This window comes from Pteronotus mesoamericanus, unplaced genomic scaffold, assembly GCF_021234165.1.
Source record: "Pteronotus mesoamericanus isolate MK-2021 breed Mesoamerican mustached bat unplaced genomic scaffold, CSHL_Meso_final contig_20, whole genome shotgun sequence".
NCBI classification, from domain to species: domain Eukaryota; kingdom Metazoa; phylum Chordata; class Mammalia; order Chiroptera; family Mormoopidae; genus Pteronotus; species Pteronotus mesoamericanus.
The window spans coordinates 98889036-98914606 of record NW_026555085.1 but is presented as its reverse complement, the minus strand read 5'-3'; the positions used below and the strand labels follow the sequence as shown (position 1 = coordinate 98914606).

Sequence of the window (25571 nt, the reverse complement as noted above, 5' to 3'; positions counted from 1 at the left end):
GGGCCCTGCCCGGCACACGCTCCCCACGCCCTCCGTGGGCCCAGCTGCTGCGACCAGCCAGCCGGCTCTTCTTGGTCTCAGGATCCATGAGTAAAACTGCATGGCTCTGCAATGATAGCTTTTTGCCTTTTTGTTTCTGAATGTTTGAAGATTTAGAGAACTAGACATGGATCTTTTTGACTAACCCTGAAGAGCAAAGTTCACTGGTTTGACAGGTCTTTTTTTAAGTATGTTCTTAATTCAATGCCTATAAAGGGAGGCTTAATTTGGTTAATTCTTTAGAATATAGTCTGTGTCCTAGGTTAAGCAAACGTCTCCCTAGAAAAAAGGAAGCTGGTAACTCCTGGTGTTGTAGTCAATGACAAAATTTTGGTCCGGAGCTATGTTATTAGGCAAGGGATATTCGTGTCAAACGGGACACACTGGCCACACTCAGGTCGCAGCCTCAGGGTTCCCAGGGAATTCTGAACACCTGGCTGGCTGCCGGGGGTGGGGGGGTGGCTCCACGTGAAGCCAAAGAAACCTGAACTGAGCGAGCCCCCAACGCCCCCGACGCGAGTGAGGCATCCACGCAGCCCTGAGAGAAGTGAGGCTGCTCCCTCCCTCCTTCCCCTCGTGGTCCACCTGTTGTCCTTCTCCTCTCCCTCTCTGCTGAAGAGTTTTTCTAATTTCATTCACAACTACTGATTTAACATTTAAAGTTGCTTCTCAAAATTATAAGGACAAATGACCTTAATAAAGGTGTTGCATATAAAAATAATCCAACTGCCATGAAGAACTTTTTACCATAAAGAATTTAAATTGCATCTACTAACATAAAAGAAAAAAGCTACCTTTACCCTTAAAAAAAAAACCAAAAACTTGTCTTAAGATACAAAAAGAGAGAGAGAGGGAGAGAGAGAAATCCATCCAACTCCCCTTCATGGGGGCTAAAGAGGAGCGAAAGTAATGGCACAGAATACAAATCCTAAAACTTACTTATATTCGGAACTCATTGTCCACAGCTGATCCCAATATTGTGCATATTGTGCATATATGCTTATTTTCCAACTACTTATAAAGTAATAATGTGTAAAACGAGTAACTAATTACTGGATCTCTCTTTGCTTCCTTTTGTAACACCAGGAAGAGTCAGCATCTCAATCTGAAGGTTTTCTACATCTTAAAAAGGACAAACTACATTCTACATATCTATTATACAGCAGGAATTCAGAGAAAACTTTCACTCTAAAATAAAATTAAAAGTTAGAAAAGAATTTATTGCACTAATTGCAACAACTTGCTAATCTCTGAAGAAGGTACAGCTCTATCCCTTTTAGAAAGAATTTTAAAGAATTTGGGTTAGTAGCTGGCATCAATCCATGAATTTCAGAAGACTATATCTGAAATGGCAAGACTCTACAGTATAAAACTAAAATGAGAAGACATTAACTTACTATTGTTTTAAAGGAAAAAAATCCAAGCTAGGAGATCTTATACTTCAGTTCCTCCAATTGGCAGGTAAGCAGTGAGGTCCAGACTTTCCCACCATAGCACAAAGATTAAGTATTAATCAGCAAGGACTAAACCGTCCCAACTCCTGCTTCTGGGCACTTCATCCCTTAAGAACGAAGGTGAGTTTCTGGCTCACTGGGAAGGGCCCAGAACAAGCTGCCAGGGGCGCAATGCAGTATTTGGTTAGGAACCTGCTCTCGGTTCCGACTTACTGGTCTTTCTCTGGTGCCCGACTGTTAATCCCAAGTGCACAGGGGAGTCACCTGGGGAGCTCAGAGAGCGACAGCAGGGCCTTTACCCTCAGGTGCCAATGATATGGGCTGGAGTTTTTAAAGCACCTTAGAAGGCTCTAACATTCAGCAAAGCTTGACAGCCACTGGTCTAAGATATGCCACTTTGTGTCACTTGAACTTTCAATTTATCTTCTGGGATTTTTGTTTGTTTTTCAAGGAGCACTGAGGGAATATGGTTGGTTGACTTTACTGATATCAACTGTTAGCTTTACTTGAATTGTTTAAATTTTAACAAATACCATACTTCATATTTCTTTGGGAAAAGCAAATAAACCAAATTTATTTAAAATATACTCAAGAAGCCCTGGCTCATGTGTCTCGGTGGGTGGAGCACGGACCTGCGAACTGAAAGGTCACCAGTTCGATTCCCAGGGAGGGCACGTGCCTGGGTTGCAGGCCAGGCCCCCAGCTGGGGGCGTGTGAGACGCGAGTGATTGATGTTTCTCTCCCTCTCTCCCTTCCCCTTTCTCTGAAAATAAATAAAAACCTTTTTTAAAAAATTTTAAAAAAACACACTCAAGTAATTCTAATGCTACCTAAAACATACTTGAGATTGCCATCTCAAAAATAAAACTAACAGAAAAGGTTAACAGATATTTTAGATTGAAAATCTATATATGTAAAATACATAGAACTTACATGTAAATGAAAAACACAGTATAAGCTACCAGCAGAGAATAGGCACTGTACCCTGAATATAATTAGAAAATCTAGAACAATGTAAATGTTCAGATAAATATATAAAAAAAATAAACTTCCTAATATAAAAGTACTCCAAACTAAAAATTATCTCACATGTTCTCATTTTTTTTAAAAAAGGGTTAATATTAGGAAAAAGGGTAAAGATTTTAAGCTTTATATTTTACATGAAATGTGATCTCTTTTAATACAACTCTACTAAGAATGTCACCTTGAATGCTTCAAAATGTTTAAATCCAACTTAACAAGTGGTTAAGTATTCCAGAAATTTAAATTTTAAGGCGAAAGCAAAAATTACCATATCTACAAATCTTTTCAAAAATACTTTCTTGCTACTAAACTCCATCTACAGGGAACTTTGGCATCAAAGACAGTAGCATCTGCTATCTACTTGGAAGCTGAAATGTGAGGTGTGAATGTATTTTGTTGGTAAACCATAAATACCTTCATGTTCACTGATGAAGAACAACTGAGGAAATCAAGACAAAATGTAGCCAACAAAAGGCCATTATTTATACAACTCTGCATCCGCTGAAAGGACTCCAAACATTTCAGGTGTACAAGCAAAGCAGCTTGGTGCTAGCCTCTTAGTAGAGAACATACATGTATAAAAATACTGTAAATTAACAGTGAACAAAACCTAAAAGCATCCACTATTTTAAATGCTCACCTTCATTTTATGCATGTTACGTGTATGTATATCTATACACAAGTAAAATACATGTTTAATGTGTTATGTATACAAATACAGATACACTTTCATATATTTCACACTTCAATACCAACTGTCACACAGAGGTTCTGCTTCACATTCATGTGTGCGAGCGCGCGCACGCAGGCACAGGTGGGCATCTTTAAGTGAATACAAGCCATCAAAAAATGAAGTCTGAGTGTAAAACAGACACCAGGCGCCCATTCCTTTCCATTATGCTGTCAAGCTTTCCTTTCTCATCCTATCATGCCCAATCATGCTCCTTAAACACAGGCCGTCTAAGCTCCTTTCAGAGAAAACGAAAATTAGGTCCTGACTATTAGATTCCCATTTGGGACTCAGAGACCAAGTCTAGACAAACATTTCATGTCACACCCTAACACTCTGCGGTCCTCCCTCCCCCATTCACCCTTACTTTTCAGAGACATTGTTCAAACTGGACCAAAACATAGTTTTAAGGCAGGAATCCTAAAACTTGCCTCAATGACTACACCTCCCTCCCTGAAAAAAAACTTTTAGCCAAACAATTGTAATGATTGTCTCCTTTTAGAAACAGCTGCTGCCAAAATAAACATTTGCATTAAAAGAAGTGTTCTGGCTGTTAAGATGGCACCAAATAAAATTCTTATGTTCTGAAATAAATATTTTACACAAAATACAGCAAAATAGACATTAAGTTAAAGGCAAATTAAAATACCTATTGATTCTTAAAATTTTTTCAAAGAAACTCGTTTTTTAATTTTATTTAGATTTAAGTCTTAAGTGCAGATATTACCTTAACAAAAATAATTTATATTTAATTTTACCACACTATCTTTCAAAACAACAATTATATTCCGTGTTCTTCTTGTTGTGAACTTCTTCACAATACCGATGTGTTTTCAAAAACTAAAAAAGTCCTCTTTGCACATTATAAAAGCACTCATGAACTTATATCTCTCGCTCTGCCCTCTTTCCCTTGCCCTGGTTTTATGCCAGCAGGCATCAGATGATACAAACATCTGCAACAAGGTAAGGATGGTTAAAATATCGACCCAATAACCCTGATACCTCAAGAAAAATCTCACACTATATAATCTGCTCGACACAAATAAATGTACCTTTGTTTATGTAGCCTATCTCTCCTGGGTGCTATTTCATTTATATGAAAAATCTCTCTTTAAGGCAAGCCACATAGGCCTATGTATACATTTACGATCACCAAGGACTAGAAAAAAAGAAACAAAACATTTGTTTTGTTTCTCTGATCTAGGAAAGGATATCTTGCTGTTTTTTAAAATAATTGAAAAACCAACAAAGAGTCGGAATTTAGCACCCTTAAAGATTATACATCCTTTGTGCAGTTTTGCATTAGATGAAGTCTACCAGCGAACTTCTATTAACCACCCCCCAGGTTAGAATTCCAGGATCCCAGGGGCAGAACATTCTGCAGGAGGCACTGAACATTCATTTCCCCTCTAGACTCCATAAAAACCCAAGCAGACTATTTTTTAAGGCACACAGCAAAACTAATCTGTTTAGCCATGTATTTGCTAAACATGATGGTGTGGGAGAATCAGCAAGTGAAAGACCACAAATCTAGTTCCAGTTAATAAATACCAAAATGATGTACTATTATCACATCATGCTTCAAAGACCAGTCATGAGTGTATTTCAAAAATAAAATTATCACCATACAAATCAAGAATTGCCAGGTTAGTACTAAAATCAAACACTGAGTGGCCAGCCCCTCCGGCCTCTCGGAGGCAACACGCAAGCAGCGACGCTGCCCCCGCTCGGCGCCCGGCGAGCGCTGCGGTTCCGTCTGACAGATGCTCATTTCAAATTCCTGTCACGGGAGTGGAATGCCGGCCAGGAACCAAACTGCGACCCTGAGCCAAAGACAACTTACCACTCAGCTGGTAAGTGGGCAACTCAATTTACAAACTTGAATTCCTACATTTTAATCCTTTGCAGAAATATATGAGCAATATTAAATGAACTGGATTCAGCTCATTAGAGGTTCACAAACCAAGCACAGAAAGCTTTGGAGGCTGTCCAAAGCAAAGTCATGCCTAGGTGCTGATGTCCACTCGGTAAAAGCTCCATGTCATCATCATCTTTCAACTTTTTCCCTGAAGAACATTAGCAACCATGACTACAGCAGGGCTCAGACAATCGCACCAATGCTAGGAGATGAATCGTCCAGCAGCCAATCACTGAGCCAGGACTTTGTGGGCAAGTTTATAATTACCCAAAAGTCACACACAACGCAACTCAGCGAAAATTCCTCACCAACGAGCACAAATCAAAGCTAACAAAATAAATATTCTAATGACCTTTACCAAAACCTTCACTTCTTTTCTATTTCAAAGCCAACCCCTAACTGATCACATGAGCTTACTATGATAAAAACCGCATGTTCCCTTTAAAATGTCACATTCAAAAATGCATTCACAATTAGGTTTCACCTTTCAGATTTCAAAACAAAACAGCGTATTCAAGGCTGTATTATAACTAACGAACAGGTGAAAAGCAGTAAAGACTTTTTTTTAGAACCGTCAATTATGATGACCTCAATAAGCACGTGGGACATTTCACAGCCAGGGCCTCCGTTCCTCACCAAGCACAGCATCTCCCTTTCGTTATCAGAAAGACGTGTGTATAGAATCAGGCTTCTTTTGGCTGGCAGTAAAATACCTAACCTAAAACTTTAATTAAAAAATTGCTGATAAAAAAAGAAAAAGGACTCCTGGATGCAGACAACAGCGTGGCGACTTGCGGGGGCAGGGGGCGTGCGAGGGGGGAGAATGGGGGGCGTGGAAGAGGTCATACGGCGGATAAATGGTAAGAGGAAAAATACAGTTAGAAAAGGAAGAAAAAATTTTTTTACTTTACTGAAATGCTTCGTAGGTAATCTTCATCAATGTGCCCCTTCAAATAAATGCAACAGTTACTGGATTTCACAAGTACTTAAAAGCCGCAGAGATAAAATAAAACCACAAAGCCAAGAACACTGAGGCTACTGTAATATGTTCTCTACTTTTAGCCTTACACATCTTGGGGAGAAAATAATGAAAAAATTCCTAGATCATCATCCTTCTCATACCTTCTCCAACTGTTAGAGTCCCACCTTGGGACTGCAAACTAAACCAATGTCAAAAACTCTGAAGACGACTTAAATTCATTCAGAGAAAATGACAAGGGAGCATCCAGCAGCATACCAGGAAGGCACCGTTTGAAATGACTTTCCAGTTTCTCATCAGCAAAACACAGTGCAGAGGACAGTGAGGCAATAAGAAGCCCCTCGCCTCTGGTCCCCTCCACAGGGCCTGCTATTTCTTACCACCTTTCTGCCTCTCCTCTCTTCCCAAATGAAATCAGCTATCGGACAGAGAGATGGCGTCACCAGCGAGCTGTCTGCGCCTTCTTTTCCTCAACTAAAGCCAAATTAGCTTTAAAGAAAAAAAGGAAGAGGGAGAGGAAAATCACAACTCTCCTCTTACTTTTCAAATCCTTTACAAGTTATCTCCCTCTCACAATTAACAGTCTCAATTAAAGATTTTTACTCTAGATAGTAAAATACTGCTGGAAGAAAGGAGTAATGTTGGAAAAAATTAAGAGTACAACTAAGTTTGCAACTGACTGCTAGACTTCTCTGTGGCCAATCTTTCATGAACAGGGCGAGAACTTCTGATGCTATGGTGGCCGTGGAAAGAACCAAGAGCAAGGACGCCAAAGCCGACCTAATTCTATCTTTCCCTACAACTGCTGAAAATAAAAATATCGCCAATGGAGAAGCAAAGGGAAAGAGGAAGGACAACAAAAGAAAAGGCTCAGATGCAACTTATCTGTGAACTTTCAGAACACAGTTACGCTGCATGTATGAATTACCACTCTCTGATCTACTTGAGAGGGAACAAAAGTGCCAGACAATGTTTTTATTTCCACAAAGGATTTCTGGTCAAGCATGAGGAAGAACTTCCCGAGAGAAGTGCCAGGAAACCCTGTGGGGTGGGGCACGGCAACACCAGGGCAACCCCTTTGTGGAGGCAGCCGGCTGCCCAGAGCGCGGGCCCACGCACCCAGGGTGAAAGGCACAGGAGGGCGTTTATCAATAGGCCATTCTGGTGTTCCTAGTAATGAAATACCCTGACAAGTCAGAATCTAATGCACTCTTTCCAAATTTCATGCATCCAAGAGACTGCAGGTTTACTACTGTTAGAAGGTAGGTGGTCATTTAAGGTCACTCCAACTATTTGATTCTAGAGAAAAATACTGGATCTTAAAACATCTTTGTCTGTTTTAATTAAAAACAGAAAACCCATGAAAATCTAAGAAAACAGATACACAGCAAATCCTCTTCTATGAAATACAGAGATTTTTTTTCAAAAGCTGCAGGAGAACCCTGACCGGTGGTGGCTCAGTGGGTTGAGCTCTGTGCCACAGAGCGAAAGGTCGCCTGGGTTTGATCCCGGTCAGGGCACGCGCCTGGGCTGTGAGTTAGGTCCCCTGCGCAGACGAGAGGCAACAGCACGAAACCCAACAGATCAATGTTTCTCTCTCATATCGATGTTTCCCTTTCTTTCTCCCTCCCTCCCCTCTAAAAATAAATAAATAAAATCTTTTTTAAAAAAGGTATAGGAGAAGTAGTATGTTAAGAAATAAAAGCAAATAACTTTTTAGGAAACGAAAAAACAGTTTCTCAGTTGATGCTATCTTCATGAGAAAGACCTTGAAATAACTTAAAACTTTGCCTTAGGAAGTCTATTCACAGCTCAAAATCTGACACAGTCTGACACCAGAAATGGTTAAAAACCAAGTTCACTTTGGGGCTAAGACCTATATAATTTGCTGCAAAACGATGACAGGGTACATGTTTCACATACGGCTGGTAATGCTGGCCTTCTACCAAACAGGCTTTTTGTTCACTTTGTTCTAAGAAGATTACCTTTCCTTCTTTAAAAGAAAGGGAAAAATATATACCTGTGATTATTTGAAAAAACTATGAAAATTTTTTTCAATGCAGAAAATCAGTGAAATGCCCCCTAACTCTCTCAATACCAATCTCAGGTGGACAGAGAAAGACAAGACAGGACTATCACCAGGGAAAGGAGCGGGTGGAGGGGAGTAACGAGTGGCACAAACCTGCTGCTGCGGGTACTGCATTCCTCCCATGGCCCCGGGGGTCCGACCCTGGATGCCCATGGGGTACCGCTGCGGGCCTGGGGGGCCGTAGGAACCTCCAGGGTAAGGGCTGCTCTGCTGAGGCTGGGAATGAGGGTTACTGCCCATCCCATACAACTGGGGCCTCTTCATCACCATGGGGTCCATCGGGCTGCCCTGTGAAGGAACAAATGAAGAAGCAGGCTTATTAAGTCAGCCTTTCTTACAAAGGCAGAAAGTTTGTTATGCTGACATATATATTACAAACACAACGATCCTTATGAAAATATTAAAAACAAAGAGCTGACAAAAACCCAGAAAAACATTAAGAAAAATACCTAGATGAATGCAAGACATTTTATTTTTTTACTTTTAGGAAGGTTTTAACAATGAAGAGGGGTCCCGTGTAAAGAACACAAGGAAAGATTCCTCATCCTAAGCGGAGAGGAAACATTTGCGTCTAAAGTTCTAGTGCACATACAGAAATGAGCAGGACAGTGACTCTCACGCCGCTCCTTCAGCTTACTAGTAATACAGGCAAAGTATGCTGAGTGGTTAGGAACACTTTCTGACTGCAAAGTATTCTTAGAACTACTTTATTTTAGACCTGAGTCTGCAAGTCCTTATCAAACATTAATGCACCTGAGTGCTCATTAGAAAGTGAAAGGACAGATTTTAAATAATACAGAAGGGCTGGGGTGAAAATTTTCAAAGATCACTAGTGCCCATGAATGAATAAGCACCAAGACTATGAGTCACAAACCACCTTTCCTATGTAAGTAAGCAACTTACCAAGTAACCAGTTCAAAACTAGACTTTACGTTTTATTTTTGGGTTAGTGAGTCAGCTGCGGGCCTCAGGGCCAAGGCCGTTCGGGAGAGTCAGAACTGGAGCCTCCTCCTGGGCTGTCACGCCCCAGGTGCTCGAAAGGAGCAAAGCAGGGGTGGGGCAGTGCAGTATTTACCCAACAGGCCGGTAGGCCCTTCCTTCCAAAGCCATATCTCTCTCCCTACTGCGTGCCAGACTCCGTGTTCACACCATGTTCATGGAAGCTCTCAGGAAGGACTGAGGGTTCGCAGGATGCATAGGAAGAAACAGGGTTCAGGGTTGGGAGGGACAGGGAGTAGCATACCACAAAGCAGAAGAAAGAGCATAAACAGGCACAGGCTTGGAGAGACGAGCTGCCCGGTGTGTGTGAGGAAACACAAGCAGTTGAGATCCAAAGGAAGCAGGAATTTACAGGGAAGCAGCCGAAGCTGGCAGAAGCCAGGGCTTGTAAGGGTGAGCCTTGCATGTCATTTTAAAGACTTCAGATAGTTCCTGGGGGCTAAAGAGAGAGTGGCAGTCAGGTCTGCATCTCAGGAGGCTGATCTCTCAGGCAGCCACAGAAGGCAGGTGAGCCGAGGTCCTGAACTGGTAGCAGCGTTGGACCAAGCAAGCCCAGCCTCAAGTTATAGGGTGGAAATGCAGCACAGCTTGGAGGCTGAGTGATAAAGAGTGGAGTGAAGGGCGGCTTAACAGATGATGAGACGCCATCTGAGACAGAGTTCGCAGGGGTAGAAGCTGACCAGCCCTCTCCTGGGAAGTGGGAGCCTTCAGTATTCTACACATGAAATTTGAGGTTCCTATAGGAAATCCAGGTGAAAACATCCAGAAGGAAGAGACGCAGTGATTTCCATCGGGGTGGCCAGGTGCGGCCTGGAACGACAACCAGGAAGGCAGGACACAGAGGACATGCACTCCTGGAGGGCAGCGACCTCTTGTTTTACTGTTATGTCTCCGGAACACAGGTCAAACAGTGCACTTGGCGCATAGTAAATGTTTAATAAACAGTGGGTGTATTAATGAACAGGAAACATGTAAAAACTTTTTAAAAAATTATCCAAGAATATATGAAAAGAGAACAATGGGTGGAGGACAGAGTTCTAAAACCTTATCGCCATTTCAGGAAGAAGGAAAAAAAGTCAGTCCACCAAGAGACCAGAAGAACAGTCAGAAAAGGCAGTCAGACACTCTCGGAGGCGTGGTGTTCCGCAGAGAAGAAAGCCCCGTGTAGCAACAGAGCAGGCCGGCCACAGGCAGCCCAGGTGCGCACCAGAAGAGGGCTAAGGGCTGCTGCAGGGCTGGAGGACGGCGGGGTGCGGGGGTGGGGGGGGCCGCTGCGGCCCTTGAGAGGGGCAGCCTTCTCACAGGGCGGGGGGCGGACGCTGAGACAAGCGAGGGCTGCAGACCCCAAAGCCATGGTGAGGAAGCTCAAAGAGCTGCCGGGCCTGCCTCCCAGCCACGCCCCACCAGAAGCTGCATGAGTCTCTGCTCTTCTCCCTTCTCGGGGTTACCCTCGTGCGCATTCTAACGGCCTGATTAATCCACCCACCCCACATTAACTGAATATCTACCATGCGCCCTGTGCCAGGAAGTGGGGCATAAAAATGAGCAAGTGCCAGCGGCTGTCCCGGAGAAGGGAACAACTCATTGAAGGAGAGGGGCCAAATGAAGATTACAGTGCCGTGCAGGGGACCTCCTGACTGGACACACAAGGCCCTCGGAACGGAGCATCTCAATGGGTCTGTGGTGGGTTTTACTTAACAAAACCTCCTCAGACGGCGCAATGAGCTCAGGCCCTGGGAGTCCGTGGGAGTTTGCAAGGACCTGGTCTACCCGAATTAAGATACATACACACCAAATAGTTCTGCTCAAAATTCACAATTCCATGGAATTTCCACGTGTTACTTTCACCCGTCAAAACAAAAACAAAAACAAAAACCATGTACTCAAGCAACATACTGATGTTACACATGTGCTGACTTCACGTATCAACATGCAAACATATGTTAATATATTGTAATAAAACTAAAATAGAGAGCTAGAAATTACATTTTCCCAGAATGATTTAAATTAGAATTTATGCCTAAAAAAAGCAAAATACAATTATTTTGCACACTTTGTTGCAAAATGTAATAAAATTTTCTATGAAAGTGTGAAAATCAAGGCTGAGCTGGTGATTTCAAAATCCACAGAATAAATGAATGGCCTACTGAGGGGTTGAGTAAAACTGATTTCAGGCTAAATTTTCAGTACAGGGCCCTGGGGCATCCCTATCTTCACATTCAGTCCGGATTAGCCAGGGCCCAGGGCAGCTCTGCTTATTCCGCTTTACGTATTGCAAGACCAACACTGTGTTAATTAAAGCAGAAATTTAAAATGGCAAAATGACTGGAATGTCTACATTTTAAATCTCTAGATAACAGTACAACAAATTCATCTTATCAATGACTAAAATGGTCTTGTGGTATCTTTTTCATCACTGCCATAAATTCTCACAGTCCTACTTAAAATTCAGTTTAATTTGCACCCATGTCAAAAAATGTTAGCTTAACTCTGAGATGTCTCAAAATCGAAAGCATGAAAAACACAGATTATCTGTACCCCTCCAAATGCATCAAACACCTTTCACTGAAACTTCAGAAATGAAAACAGATACTTACACAGTGCAAATTATTGAATTTTAACCATCTCTCCTTTTGCCCATTATTAAATATTCACCCACAATCCAAATCCATTCCCTGTGTACTCTTGCTATTTTTAAACATAAAATACATATAACTGCAGGATCTCAGCCCCTGCTTTTTGCAATTATCTCCTGAAAGAAACCAAAGACCAAATCAAATCTAAGACTTTTCCAAAAGCATATAAGCCAACCTGCTTCTCATAGTCACATCTAACCCCCCCCAAAAAAAATTTTTCTATTTCTATCATCTGTTGGTATATTCCAGAGTGTCTCCATTTTCATTTCTCACACACAATTTACACTGTATCAGAGACATCATCCACATTAAGAATAGTCCTCAAATATACTTCTCTCAATGTATTATTCCAAACATGTTTTTCCTTTCTAGATCTCATTTCACAACTGCTGCATTTTGAGCTTCAATTACATAAAACAAGTGTTCTGAAGGCCTCAGTATGAACCACCCATTTTCAAAGGCCCCTTTACATTACTATAGGTTATACATCATACACACATCCATATGAGTTATACGTTACACATCTCTCACACAGGCACATGTATGTATGAGTTATAGGTCGTACCTCTCTCCCTCTCTCTCTCGCGCGCTCACACACACACACACACACACACACCCTTTCCTGGATCTCCACCCCACCCCGCGCCCCCCAGGGAGCTGCCACAGCCGCCTCTACCCTCCAAAAGCCTCTGAAGGTCTCACATCCCTAGGACTACAAATAGGGAGGAGTACAATGTAGATTTTTTAAATGTGGTTTGGAATATAGATTCTGGATATATTAAGTAGCACAGTTAGGCTGCACTCTAGGTTAAAAAGGTTTTCAGAGGCTGGCCTGAGAATCCAACTAAAAACAATCACTTTGAGCATATGCTTTGGCTATACTTGACACTATAACACACTTTCTCTTTCATCACCGCTCTTTCAGAGTATGCCTACACATCTTTTTATAATAAAGAGATCTAATTGTATTTACTCCTAAATATCAAGTTAAGGAGGTAGTTTGTTAGTTTCTTCATGCATATAATATTTCACTCTTGTTTCAGTCCTATTCTTTAAACCACACACTAAAGAAAAGGCAGTACAAAAACCCACAGAAAGAAGAACCATCACAACGTCTTGATCTACAATCATACCTATACAGGATCTGGATTAAGCAAGAGCTCAGAGAAAGAAACTTTTCCCTTGTGAATCATTATTTGGGAAAATGTTCTATCTTAGAGCTAATTAAAGAAAACTTCTGAAGTAATATTTCATTATCTATGAAATGGTTTTGCCCAATGTGAGCAAATGAGTATTGGAACTAGCAGATAAAACTCTTTCTGAAGGACAGCTGGTCAACAAGCTTTGAAGATTTAAGAATTGTATCTGTTCCAACGCTAATGCTCTCTCTCAAGTGGGGCAAGGGTGCGATCTACCCCAACTCGTCCACAGCTACACAGTCCTAGCCCTGAGGGGAGACGGCAGGGTCTCGGGGGAAGCATGGGCTGCGGATCCACTGCGGATGCGTCCACTCCCTTACCCGCCACGTACCACTGCTGGGCGCACCTGTACACACTGCTTGTTTCTTAGTTTTCTCACTCACTAAATGGGAGAAATGACACCTACCTAACAATCATTGTCAAAACAGAACTAGTAAGCACTCTAAAGGATCTCTGAGCTACTTACTAATTGTTCAAAGAAGAAAACTGAAACTACTCAAGTAGTCAATGGTTTCAGACGAGCCATAACATATCAGCAGAGTAGAATATACAGAGACATGGAAAAGCGCCTATAACACAATGTCAGGTGCCCGAGTGATGTGCATGAATTACAGCTATGTGAAAACTAGGCTGATAATGATCAGAGCCAGCCATAGTGACCTGTAAGTAGTGGCTGTCATATCATGAAGCAATCTATGTTTACTTTTCTGTGATGCTAAATATAACTCTGAAATGCCTCAGGTTTTTTCCCAGGCATGCTGCAAACGCTACTGTGGCGCTCTGCGGGGCGGGGGTGGATGGGCCACAGCTGTCCCGCCTTCGGCCTCTTCCGCGCCTGCACGCGCACTCCATGCACAGCACCGCAGGCCGGGCGAGCTGCTAGCCCCCCTTCTCCCCTCTCCTCTCGGCCTCACACCAAGCTCACTCAGTCCTGGTTCAAGACCACAGGGCCCCTCCTTGCACCCCGCCCCAGGAACACCATCCGCCGACGGGACCTGCGCGGAATCTCTCTTACACCGCTTTACTGGACTTTCGGGCTGCCTTGCAGAGTTATTAATTCATGTACTGTTTTTCCACTTTTCGTGTGCCACTTCTTACCTGCACGCAAACCAAAGTGGCAATGTCCGTGCTTTGCGTTTTTTATATGTCCCTTAGCTTACAGCACAAACGACTTAGATGGCTGTGGTGATTCACTCGGGAATGATGACCGATCCCATAAAGTAAACGTTCTCAAAAATAAAACGTAAAACTCACTCACCAATTTCTACAGCACTCTGTACATACATGTACAGAGAAGACACACGTAACGTCAAGGGTAGTACTGCCTCTCGTTGTAGTCAAGCTCTTCTCCCAGTGACATTAAAATCAGTTAAAGCCAAAAACAAGCGCAGGGCACACCAGACCTTTCCCTCATTTGAGAAAGAGTGCAAACTCCTCTGCACACCAGAAAACACAAGATTCTCAGTTTCCACTGTCGCCACTAACACAGACTCCCTTGACCGAAGCAGCTTTCTTAACCCAGATGATGCAAGGGCCCAGCCCGGCCCAGCCCGGCCCAGCCCGCCCCACCCCGCCCGGCGTGGTACTAGGGCAGAGCTGAGACTGCACACGCGTTTCCTGATCAGGCCCCGTCCCCCTGCCGCAGCGGCGGGCACAGACGAGGGAGAGGGAGGTTGGGGAGAACGCAGCCCAGCATCTAAAACCGTTTTCTTTTCTGCTAGTACTAATGACAAAACAGTAGCTGTTTATTAAAACAAACAAAAACACTGGAACTCAACATACTCTAAGTTCTTCTTTTGTCAATACAAGGACATTTGCCACATTCTACAATGATATAGGAAGGACCCAGAAGTGGAATTCTAAGAGATTAGAAAAAAACAAAAAGGCTGTTTTCTTATTGGCTCTAAGAGCCATCAACTTATTGGAGGCCTCCCCCAGGGTGCCATTCGCCAGGGAAAGGAGGGCGGGAGGGACCAAAATACTCTCATCCTGAACTGTCAATATTTTTGGTTTGGGCTTTGGTTTTCTAAAGGCAAGTTAAAAAGATACATATTGGTGGGGCCACAGAATGAAATTTGAAGGAAGACAGTAAAAATGGGATTATATAAATTTATTTATGCCGTTTTATCTGAAAGAAACATGTTTTGATGTGCAAGTATAAATTAAAAAGCCTGTTTTTCACACACATCATCATTAAACAGGAGTAGAACAAACAACATTTTTTCCTATTTATACTTTAAATTTTACCCTGATTCTAAAATATCACTAGATTTTTTATTTTTCAGAACTAAGATTATCCATAAAATATTAACATGTTGCCCAAGTATAAAGTAATCACCATAAAATACCAATAAAAAGTTGTGTTCTTAACTCTTAGGGATACTCTAAAAATGGATTCATGATGTATATCCATCCCAAATTCATCATACAGTGTCAGAGGTCCAAGGAGTAGCCTCCACAAAGCCACCCAAAAACCCTGCTGACCTGCCTTATCCAATACTGACCACCTGCCATGCATTTCGAAAGCACTTTAATACATTTTCATTTGATCGCAATCCTTAAAGACACCCTGATAAAGGATTCAACAATGAAGCACAGCATCTCAGAACTGAAAATACCCTCCCCTCCCCCTGGGTCCACACATCATGTGTGTATGAATCCCATAAAAGAGTCTATGCTGTGACTGTTATGAATTTCTTCCTTGTATGTCACAGAAATCTATCCCTTGTAATTTATATCCGTTGGTTTCCATTGGGTTCTTTGCAAATATTTGAAGGTAGCTGTATCTTCTCCCTTTTCTGAGCAAAGCATGCCAATTCTCAGTCCCCTTGACACAAAGCGTGTTATGGGGAGCCGCGTGCTTCCTTTCCTCCAGCTCCCACCTTTTCTCCAGCTCCCGCGTGGGAGCTGACGCAGCCCCAGGGCCCCGAGCTCATTCGGCAGCCCCGTCCCACTCCTGACCCGGCCTGTCAGCTGGGGTTAAAGCCCACTCCCCACCGCCTGCCACAGAGGCGGTGAGCTGACTCAAGCGGCAGAAGGGTACCGCTCTGCCTGCTCTCATTTTGCTTATTTCTGGTCACCATTCTAGCCTGACATCTAACTTATTAACTGCATTTCCTCTCTTGACATCAGCCACCAATTAAATCAGCGTGCCTTTTCATTCATGTATTCATCCACATCGCTGATAAAAATATCGAAGAGGTCCGGGGAGAGCACAGGGCCTCAGGTGAACCCCTAGCACCACTGGCGCGGACTGACACCAGCCCAGGCCCCCTGGAGGGAGGTCTCCACCGGAACCCTCCGGAGCCGGCAGCGCTCCTCTGATGCGCTGACTCCACTGTACCACAGCCCCCCGCACGTCTACCTTTCGGGGACGATCTATGGACGCTTCCAACTTCTCCATCTTTTCAAATATATAAAATAAATAGTCCAAAGTTTAAGAAAACACTTGGAATTCAAGGCCAAAGAAAGATGAAGGAAAGGCAGGGGGTTTAAACTCAAACTTGGGTGTGGATGCTGCCCGTACTCCTCCTTAGCGACGTAACCTTAGCCTCGCATTTAGCAGACTACTGTGACGCTCGCCTCCTGTGCTGCTGGGGACCACAGGAGGTACCGCGGGGTTTATCACACAGGAATAGTTTCCTAAATCTTTTTTTCCCCCTCTTAACAAATTAGCCAATTGAAGTCAGAGCAAAATCACTCAATAATTTAATCTATTTATTGTCTTGTCTCCCCGGCATTCTGTTAATTAAAGGTGGAAATTGTCTTACTCATCTTTGCATACCTAGCACTTAGTACAATGCCTGCCGTGATTAACATTTGCGGAACAGGAAAAGCAATGACTTCCTCAACACCACACGGCCAGGCAAACAGTCGGGCTCCAACAAGAACACACGCCTCTCGATGGCCAACAGGCAGGTGTAAGGGGTAGAGAGTCGTGCGTCACTGCAGACAAAGCCTTGCTTTTCACAAGTTCATATACGCCACAGCTTCCAATACTTCCTTATGCTTGTGTCCCTTGGCTACTTTCTCTGAGCCCCAAACACACCTGCCTGGATGTCCAGGGTCCCTGGGGTCTGTTTCCAATCTCAGTAAAAGACGCCATACCTCCCCATCCAGAGGTACAAAGACGCATTCTTCTAACTCATTCTTCTCTCCACCAGAGCCAGCCCTCCCCAAGTCGGCGTTCCTGGAGAAAGGTCTCAACAAACCTTATCTGCAGCACTGCCATCAACAGGGAATCTCCCCTCGCGCCACGCTGGCCTCCACGGGGCCCTGGGAAGCGTACATGCTTTGCTCCCACCCGTCCTCCCTCTCCCAGCAGAAGGGGCTCTGCTCCCCTGTGGAACTCAGCACGACACCCGTCCTCAGGGAAGGCCTCCCTCCACGCGACCAAGGCACAGTCCCCTCAGAAAGTTCCATCCGTGCATTTCCTTCACAGCACTCACCGAAGGCCACACGAATGTTTATTTGTGAATACTTGATAAATGTCTCTCCCCTCAACTAGACGATGCCCAGGAACAGGCACAGTGAGGTGGGGAAGACGAACATTAAACCCCTTTGAAGCCATCATCTAGGGAGCACAGAGTAAGTCCAGAAAATGAGGCTGTTTTGGTTTTCTAACTTTTGCTTGATTTTTATAAATGGGCAAAAACCTATTATTTGCCTAATTTGCAAAGTGCAGCAGCTTATAAGTCTATTCAGTGAGTAAGTTACTGTCTGACTAAACTATACTTTCACATTTAATTTAGCAAATGTAACAATTTTATGAACAAAAGCTTGTTTGTAGGAGGTCTGTCCAGAAGGTATCCAGCCATGTAATATGAAAAACAGAGACATTATTGAAAAAGATACAAGATACAACAAACACAGTACATAGAACACTGACGACTCAGTCCCCTTCAAAGTAGGTACCTGGGGACCTCATAGAGTTCTCCCAATAGCCATCAGCTGTCCTATCGTATTTCCCTGAATCCCACTGATGGTCTGAAATCTCTTCCCTTTCAAAGGTGATTTTAGTTTTGGGAAAAGCCAGAAGTTGCAGGGTGCCCAATCTGGGCTCTAGGAGGGATGAGTCACCTGGGTGATTTGATATTTCACAAAAAAACTCTGCACAAGACGTGATGCATGAGCGGGCCTGTTGTGATTAAGCTGCCAATCATCAGCTGCCCATAGCTGCAGCCTTCTGAATCATCTGAATAGTTTCCATGGAGGAATGTTCAAGCTTAACATAAGATTTGATGCAGATTCATAGCTCTCCTCACTCAGTCATTTTGAATTCCATGACCACACAGTACACATGCTCACTCAATGGCATCTAATGCCCCCACTGACTAGTACAGTGAAGTCAGCATTGTTCACACATGCGCATTCCAGTCCACTCTTTTTGGCTGCCAGGCTACATCAATGTCGTGCAAACCATTCTCGTTATATTAATAATGGCTGCGCTTTTTCTGGACAGACTATATTTCAAGAGTAAATTAGACCTAAAAACAATATCAAAATAGTAATGGAATGTTTTCCTACTTTCCCTCAGATTTGTTATTCTCGCCACAAAAAAACAAAACTGTAAAGCTATTATCACAGTTTTTAATAATTTCTAAAATTTCAATCTCTAGTATATAATATCATACATATTCATGTGTTACTACTGACAACCTAGTAGCAGACTCTTATTTAAGAAAGAGAAATAATATGATATGTTTCCTATATAGACACAGATTTAAATCATGAAAAGAAGTTTTTGTGAGACTCAAATTTCATTCCCAGCACGTTTAGCTTTATGATGCTGAGAAAGTCACTGCTGGGCTTCTCTGCCTCTCAGTTAACTCATCTGTACGGCAAGAACAGTACTATTACTACAGAGTTGTTACAGAAGTGGAGACACTCAAGTCATTGGCACATGACAGGCTTTTAATAGGGACAGATTTTATTATATCTATTACATGGAGATATAACTCTAGAATAATCACTATGAGGTATGGATACTCTCCACCCCTCCACTACTGCGCAGAAGACAGACTGATAATTGGCCCTAACATTCATTTTCCCAAGTCCACTAAGGCTCAGAATCTTTCACCCTGTGGAGCTGTAAGTAGCCACTACCAATTATCAGATTTTGCAAACAAGCAGAAACCAATTTGCTATCTGCAGTACGACGGATAGAGCACACAGTTTGACCCTGGAGAGACCTGGGTCCGTATGCCTCTCCTGATTCTTACTAGCCATAAACTGCTGGTTAGTCTATTCTGGTGCTCAAGCCTCCGTTTTCCCACCTTTCAAGTGAAGATAACTCTCTCAAGAAGACGATCATTCTAAAGCTGCTTGGTGTGTGATTTGCATGAATAAACAATCTCAAAGACACATCAGAGCGGTGCCTGAAGACAAAAAGAAGTCACTGATTTCCCCAGCAATTTCCATGGCTGCCATCATGCCTCCTTCAAACTATTTTATTAACTTTTTGTACATTAACAGCTTTAAAACTGCTACAGAAAATGCCAGTAAAAATATTGCGAATGTTACCAACTGTCTGTCTCTGGACGAAGAGTGCCTGACGCACTGCTACACAGGCTACTGGTCCCTCTTGTAGAAACGCTTTTCCGAGTCCTGGCCCTATGAAAGGTCTACTTCACCAGAGCCATAATTAGGTGAAAGCATGTATTGACTCTTACTGTAATGTGATTGTTCAAAGGAAGAAAGTCAACATGACCAATACACAGCCAAATCTTACTGACTGGAAAAGATAGGGTCCCTAAATGCAACATGACAGGTCCGGACAGGCCTGAAGGAAAGAAAACTGCTATGCAGGCACTAGCGGCACAGTGGACGAGGAACTGTGGGCTGCAGCAGAGGCGGACGGCCTACAGCCTAGCCACACCTGGCCCCAGAGGCTAACCCTCTCCTAGGAGCTGCTCAGGCACATCGAGGAGTAAGGCAGCTGACTTCTCAAAGGCTCTGAGAAAATACATTGTAGACAAGACAGATAGGAGGGTAGATAAACAGATAAAACAAGGTAGCAAAATGCTAAAAATTGATGTACCAAAATAAAAGTGATATGGGATTTCTCTGGACTATTTTTAAATTTTGCCTATAAATTTCATAATTATTTCAAAATAAAAGCTAAAGAAATGGACAAAAAGGAAAGACAAGGATAACTGAAAACCAAAATAATCCCTGCACCTCCTATTTGCAAGGGGGTCTGCAGCTCCTCAGAACTGAGACCCACATCAGCAGGGCAGGGCCTGCGGCAGGCTTTAACCGCAAGGGGTGGGGCAGCGTGGGGAGGGAAATCGGGGCAAAGAAACACGGAGAGCGAGAAGAGTCAAAAATCTAGGAGAGCACACACACAGAAAAAAGAACTGTATGCAGTAAGGTACAACTTGGGAAGGGGGACAGAGGTCGCAATACTTATCCTACAAGCACTGACACTGGACACTGGCTGTGTGGCTGAGCGGACTGAGTGCCGGCCTGGGAACTGAAAGGTTGCCAGGTAAGATTCCCAGTCAGGGCACGCGCCTGGGTTGCAGCCCAGGTCCCCAGCTGGGGGCATGCGAGAGGCAACAGACCCATGTATCTCTCCAACCTTCATGTTTCTCTCCCTCTCTCCCTCCTTTCCCCTCTCTCTAAAAGTAATAAATTCTAATAATCTTTGTAAGTACTGACACTGGCAAAATACATGCGAATATGTATTTCTAAATACATTTTTTAAAAATTCTAAGGAAGCTTCCATGCCACAGACACACACACAAAAAACAATTTAAAAAAATAGTAAGACCACCAGGGTTAAAAACCTGCCCTGGTAGGAACCCTCAGTCACAAGTCCCTTTTTCAGGTTATCACCCTCAACCCTCAAACGTAAGGAAGCTTCCAGGTTTCTTACAATGCTTTGTAAAAGATCTCAAACCAGCCCTTAAAGATGTGAAATGTGCCATCTTTTAACCCAGAATTCCCCCTGACTTGTTTTTGTTAAGTTTCAAAAGGTGCTTTTATAACCACCAGTGTGACCCCACCAGCTCCCTCCTCTGCCCTTTAAAAGACTAAGCGGACCTGCTCCCCTGGAAATACCCCAAGAGCAAGGGGAGGACAGGGGCAGGCTGTCTGTCAGGCTCTCCGGTTTACGATAAGGGCAGCAACTACCCACAGGAAAACATAGCTGGGATTTTTACATCTCAGTACAAATAACAAATTGAATTATTCCAAAACTGTGGTTGACAAAGCTTCAGCTGGAGGGAAAACAGGGTTCAGAAACCACCAAAACTTAGCAGTGTAAGTGCTTGCTACGGCAGATGAAGCCTAACTCTCCCACCGTCTAGCCGTTGGACCTGAGGAGCCCTGGTCCAGGAGACTGGGGTCCAGTACACAGACCCCGGACGTAAATTGGCCTGGCCCGCACCCTGGCTCACCACTTACTGCGATCTTAGGCACATCACGTATAATACTCAGAACTTCAGCTTCCACCTCAGAAGAGGCAGGCTGTAACAGCACCACCCTCAAAGCATTCTCTTCAAAGTATTAAATAACACAATAGGCACACAACACTCAGAAGAGTGCCTGGCACACAGTGAGATCAATTAAGTATTAGGTATGATTGCTATTGGTCAATTTCACTCCTCTGGGCTTCACACTTCCTCACAGGCAAAGTGAGGCATTAAGAGATGAACTGTTACAGTCTCTTCCGGTTCTAGCATTCTATAATTCTAGAATCATCCCTCCTCCCTGCAAGGACTACCAACGGCCATGGTAAGAAGCAAAAGAACGTGGCTCATTAGAGGTAGAGATATTTCTCCTTTCTGCCTCATCCTTTGACCAGAAATCTTATCAATACACTGCTCTGAAGGTCCAAAGATGCGGACAGGGCTATAAGAGGGTCTAAAGAATTTAAAACCCCCAAGTTCAACATTCAAATAATCAAGGCTCGACTTAATGTGACCCGCCTGCCCCCTGTGAAGCACTGGCCCACGCTGACCCCAGGCAGCCCCCTTTGCACACCTCCGTGCCCACGCACTAGGGAAACCTAGACACCCCCCTTTGAGAATGCCCTTGCACCCCACATACCTTCGGCTACCTCTGAACTGAAAAAACTCTTCCTTACCCCACAAAGTACCAACAGAGGGAGTAAGCATTCTGCCTTCTCAGGACTCCCACCATATACTGTCTCTCTTATGAAAGAGAGTAAACATTTATCATAACCAACTGGGACTCTGCTTATGTTGGTCTCCTTCAACAGTGAATTAGCTTCATAGGGCCTAAATGGTGTCTTTCTCATCCAAATTCTCCTTCTGGTCCCAAATTCTCATGCTGAATGGACAATTACTGTTGCTGCTATTTCATTAATAACGTAAACTCAGATGCACCTTAACCCTTACCTCTCCAAGCCATCCTCTTTGGAGTAACATTGTACTGCCATCCTAGATGTACCCAACATAAGTAATAAAAACTATGAAACGTGATTCTGACTCAGGCTTATAACAGGCACTTAATAAAGGTTTGGAATATGAACGTGAGGAAGACACCCAGCTGCACTCCCATTCTAAGTGCAACTCCTCCTGGATTCAAATCACAATGCTCCCAACACAGGCATTGTTTATTTCCATGCTGTAATGCCACCACTTCTAATACTCTTAAAACATCATTTCCCAAATTCTGTCTATAGCTATTCCTGTAATTAAGAATGACAACTGTCTATAAAACAATGACACCCTTTAAGATCCATAACATGTAAGGTCTGCCCAGAAGGTATCCAGCCATGCACTATGAAAAATAGGGACATTTATTGAAGAAGATACAAGATACATGAAACTCTGTACATAGGACAATGACGCCTCAGTCCCCTTCAAAGTAGGCCCCTGGGGACCTCACACAGTTCTCCCAGTCGCCATCAGCTGCCCCGTCATATTTTCCTGAATCTCATCGACAGTCTGAAATCTCTTCCCTGTCAAAGATGATTTTAGTTTTGGGAAAAGCCAGAAGCTGCACGGCGCCAAATCTGGGCCGTAGTAGGGCTGAGTCACGTGAGTAATGTGATGTTTTGCCAAAAAAACTCTACACGAGACATGATGCATGAGCAGGTGTGTTGTCGTGATGAAGTTGCCAATCACCAGTTGCCCATAGATGTGGCCTTCTGAATCATCCAAATAGTTTCCATGCAGGGATGTTCAAGCTCAACACAAAATTTGAGGCAGACTCATAGCCCTACTTGCTCAGTCATTTTGAATGTGGCAGCTACACAGTACATATGCTCACTCAACATGTCTACTGCCCCCGCTGACTTGTACAGTGACATTGTCATTGTTCACACATGCGCATTGCAGTCCACTCTCCTTGGCTGCCAGGTTACATCAATGTTGCGCAAACTGTTCTCATTATATTAACAATGGCTATACTTTTTCCAGAGAGACCGAGTTATGCCAGCATAAGAAAAGACTAAAACATGCTTCATAGAAAAAAAACAAAACAAAACACCTGTTTAACTTGGCTAACTTGGTCCAAACCTGTCTGGACAAAAATTTTTTAAAGTAGAACCCAAGAAAACATAACCTAGGATGATATAAAACTGTTCTGGTGCATTCCGCTCTCACTGTCAGCTAGGTCTGTCCAGGCAGACAACCAGAGAGTGACTACGTGTGAGAGTGTGAGCACACAGCGCCCAGCCCGGGTACTGTGAGAGGGTGGCTGCTGAGCGTCCTTGCAGACCTTTACACGCGCCTGGGTAGTAAGAGAAACAACAGGAACTTTTATATACAGCTGGATGGTAAGAGTAACAACAAGGTATGCTGGTCATAGACCCTCAGCATTTATAGCAAATTATTAATCAAGTCCCACCTGAAACAATTTGTTAAATTGATTTTAATCACTGGGCCTCTCATGTGAAGCTTTGTATAATCAGCATTTCATTTACAGAATTAATTGCCTGATTGATTCTTAGGAGGCAGTTGCTGTCATTACCCTGCTGTCATAACTTCTGAGTGGGGTGTCACAACATGAAATTCTGACAGTATGAAAAGCACTGCTATTTTAAAAATGGGTGACGGGAAAAAGGGATAGAGGAGGGAAATCAAAGAAGCGCATAACCCCTTCAGCCTGAAGGCAAGCTGAAAGTGTTTCATGTTAACCACACTGTATCAACACCTTTCTGCTAAATTAACATTCAAATCGAGGGTTCAGGGCATGAAAGAGCTTTACTATATTCAAATAATAACTAGAAGATAAAAGCATGGATTCACCACTACAGCTAAACTTTAACCTATGTTACACAATATATACCTTGAGGAATGATATCAAGATGAAGAGTAGTACTATATTAGACTGGCAAACTACTGGTGGACTGCGAGCCATTTCAATTTCACATTCTCGCACTTTCTTTTTTTTTTAAAAAAAGTATTTAGTTATCTTTAGAGAGGGAAAGGGAGAAAAAGAGGGAACGAAACATCAATGTGCAGTTGCACCTCGCATGCACCCCTACCTGGGACCAAGCCTTCAACCCAGGCTGTGCCCTGCACTGGGAATCGAACCAGCGACCCTTTCGTTCACAGGCCAGCGCTTAATCCACTGAGCCACACCAGCCAGGGCCACATTCTCACTTTCTAATTAAAGAATGTATGACCAGAAACTTTAGGAGTTTATGACTGATACCAAAGTATATGCATTTTAAGCATACTGAAAACACACAATAGCATACATTCATTCAGCTGTTCCAAAATATTTTAGTAACTGTTATTGTTAGATACGCATACTTCTATATTTAATTCATTGCTTACTATTTAATAATCTAATAATAAGTGGGTCTTTGCCAGAAAACTTGTCATCACAATAAGTTAACAAAAATTAGACTAAAAAGAACTTTCTATGTTTGGGGGGGAGGGTATTGGGAAAGGTAAGCCCTGGCCGGAATGGCTCAATTGGTTGGAGCATCGGCCAATGAACCAAAGGGTGGTGGGTTCAATTGCCAGGCGGGGAACATGCCCAGGCTGCAGGTTCAGCCACTGATTGGGCCACATAAGATATGCTTCTCTCTCACACCAATGTTTTACTCCCTCTCTCTCCCTCCCTTCCCCTCTCTCTAAGCATGTCCTCAGGTGAGGATTTTTTTTTTTTTAAAGGTAAGATGAGTACATAACAAGAGAATAAGGAAGAAGTTTTTTTAAAGTTACCAAGTATCATTAAAAGTGAGGTCACACTACCTATACAATCACATTTTCAAATGCGCCCATGCAAGCATCACAAAGCCAAAGATTCTATTTGTCTTTACCGTTAATTGCCTTTTCAGAAAGAATGCCCAATTCTGCAAAAGCCCCTAATTCTTGTCCCCTCCAAGCTCTCAGCTACATTTCCCACATCCTCCACATTCCATAAAAGCAGGGTTGACCACACAAAGCCAAGTCTTTTCAAAGGCATAAAATAATTCCATAGGATAGCGGGGACCCATTTAAAACAATTGCTATTCAATGCAATCTAATTCTATGTAAGACCTGTTTTAAATGGGTCACTCTGAATTTAAGAGAGGCCT

The 25571-nt window shown here is 43.1% G+C and overlaps 1 protein-coding gene across 4 annotated transcripts in view; it reads right to left on the bottom strand.

Moving 5' to 3' along the window:
- ARID1B (AT-rich interaction domain 1B) overlaps positions 1–25571 on the bottom strand; it is a 399594-nt gene that overhangs the window by 340201 nt on the left and 33822 nt on the right. For all 4 annotated transcript variants that reach the window (XM_054570149.1, XM_054570150.1, XM_054570152.1 and 1 more), the window contains exon 2: positions 8326–8520. In XM_054570149.1, coding sequence (XP_054426124.1) covers positions 8326–8520 — 195 coding nt within the window. The remainder of the gene's footprint in view (positions 1–8325; positions 8521–25571) is intronic.